This window comes from Diaporthe amygdali (assembly GCF_026229845.1).
Source record: "Diaporthe amygdali strain CAA958 chromosome Unknown NODE_54_length_279735_cov_64_132730, whole genome shotgun sequence".
Taxonomy (NCBI): domain Eukaryota; kingdom Fungi; phylum Ascomycota; class Sordariomycetes; order Diaporthales; family Diaporthaceae; genus Diaporthe; species Diaporthe amygdali.
The window spans coordinates 91,986-105,371 of record NW_026517074.1 but is presented as its reverse complement, the minus strand read 5'-3'; the positions used below and the strand labels follow the sequence as shown (position 1 = coordinate 105,371).

The 13,386-nt window shown below is 53.0% G+C and overlaps 4 protein-coding genes across 4 annotated transcripts; 2 read left to right on the top strand and 2 right to left on the bottom strand.

Moving 5' to 3' along the window:
• Positions 1-663: 663 nt before the first annotated feature.
• J7T55_001300 (uncharacterized protein) lies at positions 664-1,785 on the bottom strand (the record flags this gene model as incomplete). Its single annotated transcript, XM_053135358.1, has 1 exon — positions 664-1,785. One exon carries the CDS (start codon positions 1,783-1,785, stop codon positions 664-666), a length of 1,122 nt encoding a protein of 373 aa, XP_052986939.1.
• A 3,695-nt stretch (positions 1,786-5,480) lies between these two features.
• On the bottom strand, positions 5,481-6,479 carry J7T55_001299 (uncharacterized protein; the record flags this gene model as incomplete). The annotated part of the gene is made up of 1 exon (XM_053135356.1): positions 5,481-6,479. The coding sequence occupies one exon, from the start codon at positions 6,477-6,479 to the stop codon at positions 5,481-5,483; it is 999 nt and encodes a 332-aa protein (XP_052986938.1).
• Positions 6,480-6,885: 406 nt separating this feature from the next.
• On the top strand, positions 6,886-7,444 carry J7T55_001298 (uncharacterized protein; the record flags this gene model as incomplete). The annotated part of the gene is made up of 2 exons (XM_053135355.1): positions 6,886-7,204; positions 7,314-7,444. The coding sequence occupies 2 exons, from the start codon at positions 6,886-6,888 to the stop codon at positions 7,442-7,444; spliced, it is 450 nt and encodes a 149-aa protein (XP_052986937.1).
• A 4,448-nt stretch (positions 7,445-11,892) lies between these two features.
• On the top strand, positions 11,893-13,345 carry J7T55_001297 (uncharacterized protein; the record flags this gene model as incomplete). The annotated part of the gene is made up of 2 exons (XM_053135354.1): positions 11,893-12,260; positions 12,316-13,345. 2 exons carry the CDS (start codon positions 11,893-11,895, stop codon positions 13,343-13,345), a joined length of 1,398 nt encoding a protein of 465 aa, XP_052986936.1.
• Between the last annotated feature and the right edge of the window lie 41 nt (positions 13,346-13,386).

Sequence of the window (13,386 nt, the reverse complement as noted above, 5' to 3'; positions counted from 1 at the left end):
TGGCATTCAGCCCCACACCCTCACAACTAATAGAATAAAAATATCGTTTCTATTCTCTAAGCTAAAGCTTCATCTTCTAAACTTAGTTTTCAAACTCAGCAGTAGTACTATAAAATTTATGATAGATATTAATTGAAGATATTTTTCTTGGGAAGTATACAGCTAAGAATTAATCGGATTACTTATATCGCTGGTGGCTGTCTTGACGTTGAACACGCACAGTGATCCAGTGGCTGGAGATTGGCGCAAGAGTTCACTCCCAGAACAAGGCCCAGTTCTAAAAGGGTTTCCGGGGGATCCGTTGGGTTACTGATTCGATTTATATAAATTGTAAGAAGCTTAAGCCGAAAAGCGAGGTAAAACACACCCAGGACCTTGAAGTGCGGTGAGTGGACGGTAACTTAGCGGAGTCTAATAACTAAAAGGTTTCAAATATGTGAGGAGATACAGAGCTTTTGATCCCCAGGATATGCAAGTGATGAAGCATTTTGCTGAAACTATGGCACTTGGAACAGTTTGCAAGCTTCATAAGGAGGATGAGTTTCCATCTACCGACAGCTTGCAGGGTAAAATGCGCGGATTGTATAACTCATAAAATCGACAGTGTAATCTACCTCATGTACATGTGGTCCCAAACCTCCCAAGGCTCTCGGTAATGCAAGTTTAGTTCGGGGTAAGCTTCAAGAGCCGGCCACTAGTACCATCCTCGATCACCCAGATGGCGCCATCCTTGTCCTCTCGGATACCGCGCATGCGCTTACCCATTGAGATGCGCTGAGCCTCCTTCGCCGTGTCACCAGTGATGGTCACCCGCACAATTCCTTGTGCGCTGAGACCGGTGATGAGGGCATTGCCCTTCCAGCTGGAAAACAGGTCGCCCTTGTAGATGATCATGCCGGCTGGGGAGATGACAGGGACCCAGAAGGCCTTGGGTGCGGCAATATCGGGGCGCGTGCTGTGCTTGGGGATCTGCGTGCCGTTGTAATGGGTGCCCTCGGACACGAGCGGCCAGCCGTAATTGGCGCCCGACGTGATCAGGTTGAGCTCGTCGCCACCCATGGGCCCCATCTCGACCTCCCAGAGACGCCCCTGGGCGTCCCAGTCGATGCCCAGCGGGTTGCGGTGGCCCAGCGACCAGATCTGCGACTGGACGGCGCCTTGGCTGGCGAATGGGTTGCCCGCGAAGGCGGTGCCGTTGTCGTACAGCTTGATCATCTTGCCGAGGTTGGCGGTCATGGACTGGGCCGGGGTCATCTGGTTAATCTCGCCGGACGCGACCCACAGCGCGCCATCGGGGCCGAAGAGCAGGCGACAGGCGAACTGGAGTCCGCCCGAGGCCTTCTGTGAGTGGCGCCAGATGACCTCGAGGCCGGACAGCGCGCCGCCGCCGTTGGCGTCCAGCGTCAGCTTGGCTCGCGCGACTGCGCCCCCCGCCGTGCTATAGTCGCCCTCGGCATAGCTTATATACACAATACTGTTGTTAGCGTATTGGGGGTGCAAGGCGACGTCGTGGAGACCGCCTTGGCCGGCGTAGGCTACGGCGGGCACACCGGTGATGGTGCCTTTGGCCTTGGTCGCCGGGTCGACGAGACGCATGTTGCCTCGCCTTTCGTTGACGAGGATGCGATTGTCGGGCAGGAAGGCGAACGCCCATGGCTCGGAATGGTCGGTGATGGCTGTCGACGTGAATGGCTGCTGGCGAGTGTCCAGCTGTTGCGATGGGACGGCCAAAGCACCCGTTACCAATGCCAGAGCGTAGGTGACAGAAAGTCCGAGATGCATCATTTTCGGGGCGGCCTTTGCTTCCTAGTGTATGGTTTTCTTAGATGATTGAGGGTTGAGTGGTTCACATCGTATAGAAACTCTGAGGCTATCTGTTCCCCCAAGCCTGAGGTAGGTAGGTATATAAGAAACGGGAGGACTCCAGCAACCTCTTGTCCAATTTCAGGCTATTCTCGGCCTTTAATAACTTGATGTGTGTAAGGTTAATCAGAGGATTTGCACTTTATAATCCCGGTACCGGTAGAAATGCGTTTCCCTCTTGTCCCTATCGCCTGTCCAATGTAAGTCTCTATGGGTCCGCAGACTTGGCAAAAGACCGGCATGGCACCCCCATCCTAATCTGGCACGACCTTTTCCCTGTTGCAATTGCTACCGACGCCAAGACTTGGTCATATACCGTGACTTTCAAGGTATTAATATATAAGTTATCAAACTTGTTCCTCTTGCACCATGCGGGGGTTCTCGATTCGTCTCCGCTATCTTGGAATGTGCAATGTCCTTGTTGATCATGACGAAGTCAATCACTCATTATACTATGCTGTCCTCTCGATTTCGCCAATCGGAACATCCTCGATATGGCTTGATATCTTTCGGTCTTGCTATTACCGACCCTCCCCCGTGACAGGTGTCAGATCAACCCGTGATATTTCCGGTGCTGAAAGGGTTATTTCATCAAAGAATGCAGATATTTGCACTAGTTAAGACGAATAGTGCACACCGGAAACTGTCAAATCTGCCGAGAGCCTGTACCTCACATTCACTACCCTTCCTCTCATTGGTGCGATGAAAGATTGCATTTTGATGACGACAGAACTTTCATCAGAGAAGAACTCTTCCCTGGCAGCGATGTTCGGGGTGGGACATCTGTGAGACGAGGACATCAACGAAGGCAACGAGCCCGGGACACGCAAGGAGGATAATGCCGCCAGGAAGGAAAAGAAACGGCAATACCGCAAGAATTTGGAACTCCGAAAGAAATCAGAAGCGAGAGACTCTTTGAAAGAACCTATCGAGCAGCAGTATTCTGAGTCGGGTACACTGTTGGATGGTCCCTTCTCGGAATCTGCAACGGAACTGGTCATGACGCTCCCACCTGCAGTCACTGAGCCTGCCCGCAGCGCCGTCACAGATACCTTGCGAATTCTTTTACAAGCATGAGGAGGGCATGCGCGTGTTGAACGTCCCACAACACGCCTGTAAACCAGATTATTGGACTCAAACGAGTGGTTTTAGCTTGTGTAACCCAGACGTAAATCTATCACAGCTACTGGTGGCGCTGGGTGCCTCCAGCTGTTCGAACTGTAACACGTTATTATGGCCAGCCAAGACCCCAAAGTATGTACTTATGCCCAGTTTCAGCTTCCTCATATGCTTCTCAAGTCATCAAGCATCCTTTCATGGAGATTTGGTGCAAGGAGACAACATGGACTTGGGCCGTACACTGGAGACGCGGAGTTGTATTGAATGGGGCAGGTCTCTAGAGACAAATAGAATGAAGGTAGTAATGACACACTGAAGAAAATGATTGCAAGCCTCCTTAATAAGATCGCAAGAAGCGCCAGAGTGCGTTCATACCCGTGACAATGTCCAGATAAGCCGATCTTAAAGAAGCGCAGCCCTGTGAGTCCACATTCTTCTGGGCTTGCTTATTGACGGTCAATCACAGGTCGCAGTGATGGGTGTCTTGGAAAAGCATAAATAAGTGGTCATTTTCCTGGAGAAGTTTTTAAATTGATAACAAGCAACGAATCTCTTGACAACTTCGCTACTTGACTGAATTCATAACCACGGAAAGAATGTCTACACTGAGACGACCTGATAACGGATCCATTCAGGTATGTCGTAACTTCTCATCAAGCAATAGAAGCTACGTCTATTGACAGGTGTTCTTAGCAGCCTGCTCCTCTCAACACTCAAAAGGGAACAAGTGATCATAGACACAGGGCTCGTCGGAAGAAGTCTAAGGCGCACAACAGTCGGCATGCTGCCAGCTCACAGCAGCAGATCGCGTCGACAGGAATGCCCCAGGAAACAAGGGAACAGCTCAGCCGCACCCCGCCGCCTCCTTACAAGCCACCTTCGGACCAGTGGTTACAGATGCAATCAAGGCCTGAAATGCCTGAGGAAGCGCCCTCCTGTTCTGGCGAGGTACCCTCTACTGGAGCATATTATGACACGAATTTTAGAGACGGCCACGAAATACCCGAGAATCATAGGCATATCATAGCCTGGGCAAGATCATGCCATACCGGATCCTATCGTATGTCAGATAGTATCACAACGGATACACCTAGCGATGTCGATGATTGCTTGCCAGAGGACATTGAGGAAGAACTCGCACTTCTGGCCGCGTCGATGGAGCTGGAGCCATCTCGACCATTTCCCAATGGCGTGGCGGTAGCTTCATATGATCATGAAAGCCAAGTGCTGCGCCAGCCAAGTTACGAAGTTAAGGAACCCTATTGGAGTATGGGAAAGTAAAATCGTCACAGATGGTGAGGAACAGCTTGAGAATTCTATTTCGGGCTGAAGATGGTCAGCTCAGGCTGCTGATGGGGCTCAGCACTTTTAGCTATCTTGCTCATATAGGTCTTTAGACGGCATGGTCTCTTTTCTTTATTGGAGAACTAACACTGGTACAGAGTCAGTTGAATGATGAAAGAACTTGGATTTGAATCAAGAATCATGCATTCGCCATTCAACGTGCCAAATTTGTGAACAAAACAATGACGAGAAAATGCCACGAGTCCTTAGTGCTCAACTTAGACCAAAATTTGTCGTTTCTATACAATTTGGCTGAATCATAGATGCATGCAGACATGACCACCAGTAAATCAAATTTGCCGGGGATGTCTGCATCTATGGTCTCTCCTACTTCAGCTTCCTCCGCCTCGGGAATCTCCACTCCGGAACCTCGCTGGCGACCGCGTCTACATGCCAACCACAGCAGTGGAATTCAATTATGCAGATGACGGATGAGCCAGAAGCTAATGAGCAATCTCTACTTTCAGAATCTTAAATTGAATCTATAAATGCCTCACTCACCCAGACGGGTCGCCAACGAGGGGCTACTTGTTCAAATTTAGGAAACTAGGAGCAGCGATAGGAATGAGGTTCACAAAACATTTTCGAGGCACGCATTATTTGAATGTTTTTATGATTTTCAGACTGTTGTCTGCTTTCTACTCCCTCTCGGGCTAGATATGTACCCTGATAGCACGACAGGTGCCACGTCCGTCTCATGTGTCAGACCAGGGTCATTCTGTTGATGATATTGACGATGATGATGGTGTATGTATCCCTTGATATTCCTCAATAATCGACAAAATATTTCCTCCACAAACTTCTGGTGGGTATAGAACGCCAATGTAAATGGTGCCACAAATGCTGCTTAAATGCGTTCTTCTCTCATTCCCTCGTCTTCCGTTTCTTCAAGGTAAAAAGAACAGTCTTGCTCGCTTCTTCATCCCGGATAAAAACATTAAGTCAAATTAACAGTAAAACAATTAAGCAGAAAGCGTCTTCAAGATCGCCTCGCTGATGATGTCCCTCCTGGTCAGAGGGATTAGAACCGGGAAGTACGGGATATCGAGGTAAATCGCGGCGGCGGCAGGCATTCAAGCTGCCAAAGCCGCATAGGACCAACCCAAAAGATCCCGGAAGTCTGCCGACACGGAGGACAAAGAGCCCGGCCTCGACTAAGCCTTGCCCCTGAGCTTGGCCCACAGGCCCCTGCCGCCGCCACGAGCCCGGAAGCCGCGCGGCTTCTCGCCGACGGGGCTGGGCGGCACGCTATCCTCAGGGCACTCAATCTCGAGGTCGAGGCGGTAGCGCCTGACGGAGCCGGTGTCGTCGTCGAAGCAGACGCGGCGCCGCTCCTTGGGCACGAAGCACTCGGGCACGCAGTTGCGCATGATCCAGCCCCGCACGCCGCGCGACGCCGCGTCGATGGCCGCGTACTCGAGCCGCCGTGTGCGGTCCGAGGTCCAGTAGTGTGTCGTCTGCGGCGGCAGCGGGGAGAGTGGTTCGGGGTGTGCTAGTGCTGCTTGTGGTGCTGAGGAGTAGGAGGATGATGGTTTTTCTGATTGGGGCTCGGTGTTGAGGGTGTTGAGGTGGAGGCTGACTGGTGCGATGTCCGTGCTCTGGTCTTGTGTTTGTTCTTCTGGTTGGTCCAGTTGCTCAGGAGAAGGGAATTGGAAGTATGAGTATGGGTCGTTGTGTTGGGGTTGTTGTTGTGGGTGGCTCCGAGGTGGCGAGCGCGAGACTGTGATGCTGGACCGGGGCATGTTTGATATCGGCCGAGAGCGCCGGAGGGCGGGCCTCTTTTGTGACATCGAGGTCCGGGGCTGTGAGTCTGTCGGGGGTGGTGATGACGAGGACTTGGTCCGGGATGTGTGTCGGTGACGTTTTGATGACTGTGAGTTGCGAGTGGGTGTGCTCGACTCGTAGCCCGAGTCCTGGCGGACCATTTGGAAGGAGGCCGGGTTCTTGTCGAAGTCGTCTCTCCTTGATGTTCTTTGTCTTCTGACAACAGGTGTGGACGCTTCTACAGACCGCGGGACCATCGACGTGGACATTCCCTTCTCATCTGGCGTGCAGCCTGGCTCATAAAGCTCAACATCCTGGAACGAGTGGTATGTGGTTGTGGAGTAGAAGCTAGCTCTCGAGTGAGAGCGAGGCACGGGAGACTGGGACATATTTGCTGAGGTGAATGGGTGACGGTAAGCTTCGGAGCATGGGTTGTGAAAGGCGTGTGCTTGGTTGCTGTTGGAAACCCCGTTGGATTTTTTTCCTTCTTTCTCCACAACGCTGCAAGTGTTTACTCGTTCCTGACAAGCTTGACTCGGAGGTGAGGCGAATTTGTTGGGCGATTTGATGCGAGGAAAACGCTGTTGTTTATGAGTTTGGCTCTGTTCATGCGGACCCGCGCAATATTCTCCGCAACAAAGAAGTCACTTCGGCTAGCTGTCGTTCATTCCCTGGCCCCTGGGCTAAGATGGAGCTTGGTCTGTACACAAGAAATTTCGTCACTGTGTTGACGAGTTGCGGTCAACCGAAGCTTTTTGGGAAGACCGGGCCCCGAGCGCAGTCGAATCGAGAAAAATGGCGCCGGGGAACTGGCAAGCGACGAGCAGTATGGAGCCCCTCGCACTTGTGCGGGTCGTGAGCTTTATGAGCTGTTCGCCAGGGGCAGCACACTGCTTCTGTGCCGCCCGGCTTCTAGAACCTTTGTTGCTGCAGAACCGACCCGGCGATCGGTGGGCTGCGTGGACTGTGTCAGTCGTGCCAACGTATCAGAGCGGAGTGTTGGAAAGCGTTGAAGCAGAGCGCCAGGCCCTCTATTGGCGCTTAGGATTCGGCCGGATGCTGGAGACGGGACCTGCTGGCAGCCAGCAGACCAGTTGGCAGCGGCACAAGGCGCGTGCGGTTCAAAAATAATATGCAGGCTGGGATTTGTGCAGATTCAGGCTGGCCCCATACGGACTAGGGGATCAACACCGCCTTGCCGACTTGTGGAACCGTTGACACAGAGCTCCGTTACCGCCGTGGGCGAGCAGCTGGTAAGGCCAGGACCAGGTCGACGGGAAGCGACAAAGTTTTGGAGGCGAGATCTGACCCAAAGCCAACCCAGAGACCGGTTGTCAACGTCACCGTCGACTGAATGTGGCCTGGGGAGCAGCGTGACGTGGATGGGCGATCTGTTCTAGCTCAAGATAGTCCAGCTTCTTCGTGTTGGACAAAGCAGGAGGCCAACACGATCGATGGATCTCATACAGACTTATGGCGGTCAACGGTAGGCCAACAGTCGAAAGCACACGATGTCTCCTTTGGTGGTTGCGGTGATTCAGAAGTCATGAGCGTGACCCCTGGCCCCGGTCGACCCCACGCCGCGGTCCACAAAATGCAGGATGAGCGTGCAGGCTGGGATTTCAAGAGAGCGGTCAAGGACAACACCGGACAAAAGACGACCGCCAACGTGGGATCGCCAACGCAGCTCGGAAATCGAGATCGTGATAGTGAATAGTGAATGTAGATGGAGATTCAAAAGCAGGGGAAGTAAATACCCCAGGTAATATAGGATGAAGGAACCGAACCAAACTAGGCCAGCTTGACCTGCTGCTTGAAGGCCCTCAATGAGACGACGTCTGGGGAGAATGTGGCAGGTGACTAGTTCAGAGTTAGACTGGTTCGTTGACTCTCGAAACTGTGTGGCAGCAGCAGCAGGACTGCAGGGTCTGCAGCACGAAGAGACGGGTCTTGGTCTTGGTTGCGTGGGTGAGGGAGCCTGAACTGAGGGTGGGACCGGGCCGGACAAGGTTGTTCCCAATAGCTTCCAAAGATTCTGGCGCCCTTCTATTGTGGAGGAGGAGCTGGAGATGGTGGATTACTTCCCCTGCAGCTCGTGGCCGATGGGGACAGAATTCTGGAGCTCGATACCGCGACGATACAGCCGACTGCTAACGAGCAAGGTTTCTCCAGCTTTGGCAGACCCAGGGTCGAATGAAGTCCCAGTCGGGTACCTCTTCGTCATCGAACAGAGGACAGGGACGACGACTGCCCGCCCGTAGTGGGTTAGAGGCGGTGATGCCGTGAAGTGTGCGCAGTAGTCTAGTGCTTGTTCGGGATGTCGAGGGATCCAGAAGCACGCCAGAAAACGGTGTCCAGACAGATATTTGTGCTGCGTTACCAGCAGTTGCCGGCACGATGAAGCCGTGTCGTTCTCCTCGGGAGTGGCCGTTACGATGCCGTCTAATCATGGGACGACATCACTAGAATATTATAATGTTGCACCGGCGTTGGCGCGGATGGCGCTGATGTTCCCAAGGGTTAGAAACAGTTCATATGTTCGACGTTGATCATGCAACCAAGCATAGCCGTCTCAAAGCTAGCGAGGCTAGAGAGTGCGCCGGGCCTGCGGACGGCGGCGGGAACTCGGGTTGGCAGGCCGGCTAAAGGCAAAGAGATCGGATGGTCCGCATATGGGTGCAGCACGCAGAGATGTGGGATGGATACGGAACTGTTATATCGCCGAAGAAGACTGACGCGTGGGCGATGTTTCGAGTTGGGAAGGGCGTTTAATGCCTCTCTCTTGCGCTCTGAACGGTGCTATGGGGACTCGTATTTCACATGAAGGTCTAATGCTAGGCCAGATGGCCAGTTGACTGTCTCCAAGACGGGCATTCATCCCAAGCTGGTGGCTACAGCCCGGATCATGTGTCTTTCGGCACAAGACCGGAGGAGGGGAAGAGAAGCGATGTTGCTGTGTGTCTCATCGTGCTCCTATTCCCGAGAATGGACTTTCACATGCCTGTGTGCCCCCAGATGTCGTCGTAGCTGCGCGAAGTCTGTTGTGTCAAGGTGTGTTACGGTTACATTCGAAAGCTGCCATGGCGTCGAGAGCTGACAGGCGCTGGTTCCAATCAGCGGCTATCGCGTCCCGTCCCTGAAACTCGTCGCCACCCCCCACTTCAGAGTCCTGAGCCGGCCAGCCAGCCAGAGGGCCAGCTGAGGAACACAAACACCTTTCGAACTGTGCTTGTTGGCTCGCTGGCTGGACCCTTCTCTTAGGTCCCCCACCCACCCACCACCCTCCCGACTCTGCTTCACACCCACGCCATCGCTCGCTTACTACTGCCGCCTAGCAAGCGCCAGGATTGGTAGCCTATCTCAGTTAAGACCAAACTAGGCCTCTAATGTCTCTCGGGCAATGATGTGCATGACTATTGGGAGTCACGATGTCCCATTCGCGAGCACGCGTCTTGGCAGGTCTGCCTGAGATCGTGGTGTTTTCAGACGCCTGCGACTTCGTCTCACGTGTCTTCTTCTTGAGGGCGATTTCGGAAAGAAGAGGGGTCGGTGCATACACAGTCCTGTACCGGTCCATCGTAGATACAGTACTTTCAATCCAGATTCCCGTTTCTCGGAATCACCATTTTAGGGATTCCCCTGTTGCGCAAACTCACTCAGCCCCGGGAAAACCCACACGCTTCGAGGCGATCTGCCGTGACATGGGGTGACCTGCAAACCCGAGGCTAGGATCTCGCTGCTACGCCCTCACATGCAACATCTGTCGCCGAATTTATCCTGCATTCTCATGACTCACTGGGCCTAAGTTTCAGACTCTGCAACCCCCTCCCTCTGTCTGCGTGCCCTTGCTGCAGGTTGTCATAGTGTCGTGCATCGTGGGATGTTATGCCTCCTCTAGAAGAAGCATGGCCGCCAGCACGTGACGACCATGCATCGACGCGTCCGCCAGGCCCATCTCATCGGGTCACCTACCACCGAGGCAGAGCACCCAATCCAGTGATCTTGAAAGTGGCAAGCTCCTTGAGTCTTCCCTGCAACCCTCTGCCAATCCAGCCAGTCCAGGTGTGGCCAGGCTACTAGTGCGCTGTCATATCGGTCGATCACGAGAGAATGTCTCACAGAAGAAAGGCGTGAAAGGGTAAACAGGTGCAGATCTAAATTAAGTCCCACGTCTGTATGTCTTAATGAAGATATCAATCACATGTGACAGACGACAGCTGGACTCTGCTGATTAGCTGGTGAGTGACCTTCATGTGCGACCCATGTGAAGGGGCTGTAGGCCACCTAGACGATCGGACACCTGCATGCACTACATGCTGAGGCCGAACACATCAGTCACCTGTCGAACGAGCATACCTAAATTTACCGTTTGTGCTTCTGAATGCGCAAAGCCTCTGATACCCTAAAGATAATCGCTGCAGACACGTAATCGCCATACTGTCGGTCCAGAGAGCTAGGCTCGAACCTGGTACAACTGATTTACCCCAAGTCAACCTCAATTTTCATGTTTAAAGCACTTGTCCATACGTCTATTTACACCATATGGTGATATCCATTGCTCATTCAATTCCGTGTGCGAGTGAGCATAATCAAAGCTTCCTAGCTATTAAACACGCACAGAGGCCAGTGATCCTTGGGCAGTTTTCCCAACCCAACAAACGACAAATTCTGCAATTGGATAATAAAGAATTTACGATAGAAGTATTGGACAAATGGCCATGTCGTTGAAAGGGAATTTATACTTCTCTCTTGCCTTGCAATGGGCGCAACGTGCCAGTCAGCATTTCCCACAAATCAAGGACAGAAACTTAGAACGTGGTCCGGAGTCCAATATATCAATACATGGCTAAGTGCGCATCATGAAAATTATCATAGAAGCCAAATTTGAGTAGACGATGAGTCTGAAATCAGTTTCGCACTCGATCAAGTTCTAACGAGCTACATATTACTGTCCTCTGTCATGATTAGTATCGATGGCATAGTATCATCCATCCATGTCTTCCAATCTATCTAAGATGCTTTGAGTCAGCTGAGGTTGCGATACGTTGTTGGGAATTGATAAAACCATAGGAGTTGTTCGCTGCTTAGGAGGAAACACGTTGCAGCTCCATTCCTTCCAGTTCCTGCATGTGGGCTGGCTTGCCACCGCACTCGGATCCGGTCAAGGAGAGCAAATGAACTTGCCCGAAACAAACGAATGGCCCGTTGTGCCTCGGTCTACCTGATAAGGCTTCCCTTGATTGGAAAATCCGCGGAAATGAAAGGTGTGGGTATTCTTTATGATCTAGTCAATTATATAGAATTCTTAAAGACCATGAGACTGTGAGACAAGACCAATCAATGGTACGACCGATACGGTTGAGATAATCACCCAGCCAAAAAAACCCCACGGAAAGTGGCGGTCGAGGAATGTCGGGAAACAAACTTGGATTTTGACTGGAATGCCAGGAACAGCGAAAACAGTGTCCAGGGGGACCATAAATTGAACGCCTCATCGTCACACGAACCGATGGTCACCCGCGACCTTCTCCTGTCAAGGGTTGCGCTCAACTACCAGGTTTGATCTGCTCTAACTAACCCGAGTCACTCGTTCTCAGTTCGTCGTCGTCGTTTTCGTCGGTCCAAGCAATGCCCTGGATTTCACCCCTCGACTCTCCGAATGCCTCACCTCGGAGTGGTTATTCTAAGCTCACCAATGGCGTGCACAACTTAGGTCCGGGGCAGATGCCTCTTGCTGTCACTTTCATTCCTTCTCTTATCGATGGAGCATGTGGCACGCTTCCCAATCCGCGGCGCTCGGCCATGGAGCGGATGCGTAGTGACATGTCCCACGCTTTCGCTTTGCTCCCAGATATGCTCCGGGCCGCCGCGCCTCATCGATGGAGCTCAATGTCCAGGATGGAAATGGTCGAGATGGCCCAGCACATTTGTCTTGCCATGGTTGAGATATGTGTCCTGACCTGGACTATTCCGCTCTGGGCATGCCTTCCCGGTGTATTGTTCGCAGCCTGGATGGGTTGCTGCATGTCTGTGATTATGGGTATGGTCTGGATGCTGAACGGCCGCCGATCCGGCGGCCACATGATTCGGTCGACTGTGGCTGGGGATTGGATGATGGGCCAGGACTTGGAGGATGAGCGTTGGTTCTTTGTTGGGGGCATGGGAATGAGGTGAGACTCGTCCAAAAAGCGTTCGAAGATCACCGCTCACATTGTATGAAAATAGCTCCCGGACCATGGCTCACTCAACATTGCCAATGCTGTCCAAACTCTTCAACAGGACCATCATGAGCATTTGCGCGCCCACGTACGGTCTGCCATTAGACTTCATCGCTTTACTCCTGCAGCGCTCTCTGGGCACCATGATGCCTTCACCCATGACTAACTCCATGTACGCACAAATTCGCGCCTCTCTGCTCGACCGCGGCGTGTCGAGGACAGTGGTCCTCGCCCACAATAGCGGCGCCGTCTGTGCCTCGCAGGTCCTCCGCCAGCTATACGCCGACATCTCCATCGACAAGATGTCGAAGCTGGAGATCTACACGTTCGGCGCCGCAGCGACCGAGTTCGTCACCCCGCTCGGCGGCACCGCCGCCTCCGCTGTAGCGGAGTCCAAGAAGCTGGCCGGACAGCAGCAGATGCATGCCGCCGGCGTGGCAGAGACCCGCGAGCCCCACATTGAGCATTTCGCATTTGCCAACGACCCGCTCGCCAAAATGGGGGTCCTGCGCAGCGTCCGTGAGGACCTCGAGGGGCGCTTCTGCGGCGGTGTGTTTCTGATGCATTGCCCCGGTGCCGCGCACCACGGTGGAGAAATGGCCACCAGGAAGATGCCATCGCGCCCGATGATGTCCATGATGGATTACATGTCCTGCCTATTCCCTCAACAACACGACACGTCTGGCAACATGGCCTCCAGGCCGTGCAGCAGCATTCTGGACTGTATGATGACCATCGACCGCGACACGGCTGAGAAGCGCGAGTTCGCTGCCATGGCAAACCAGAACAACTCCAACAGTTCCGAGAGGAGGACCAAGAGGCTCAGCTGGACCGGTCTCGGTGCCACTGCTAATGGCATGAAGGGCAACATGGACGGCGTCGTCGGGCTGGAGATGGCGAGGATGGGCTGCAGGGAGTGCGAAGGCCACCGGGGGAGGGAAGTCAGTAGACTGGTCAAGTACGTTAGCTTCCAGAGCCCATTCTCCATGGGTAGGCGAGACGTCGCGGAGGCTTCTGGTGTTGGGAAGGTGCAGTGAAGGATAACTTTTGTCACGGCTGGGCTTAATTCTCTTTCTTT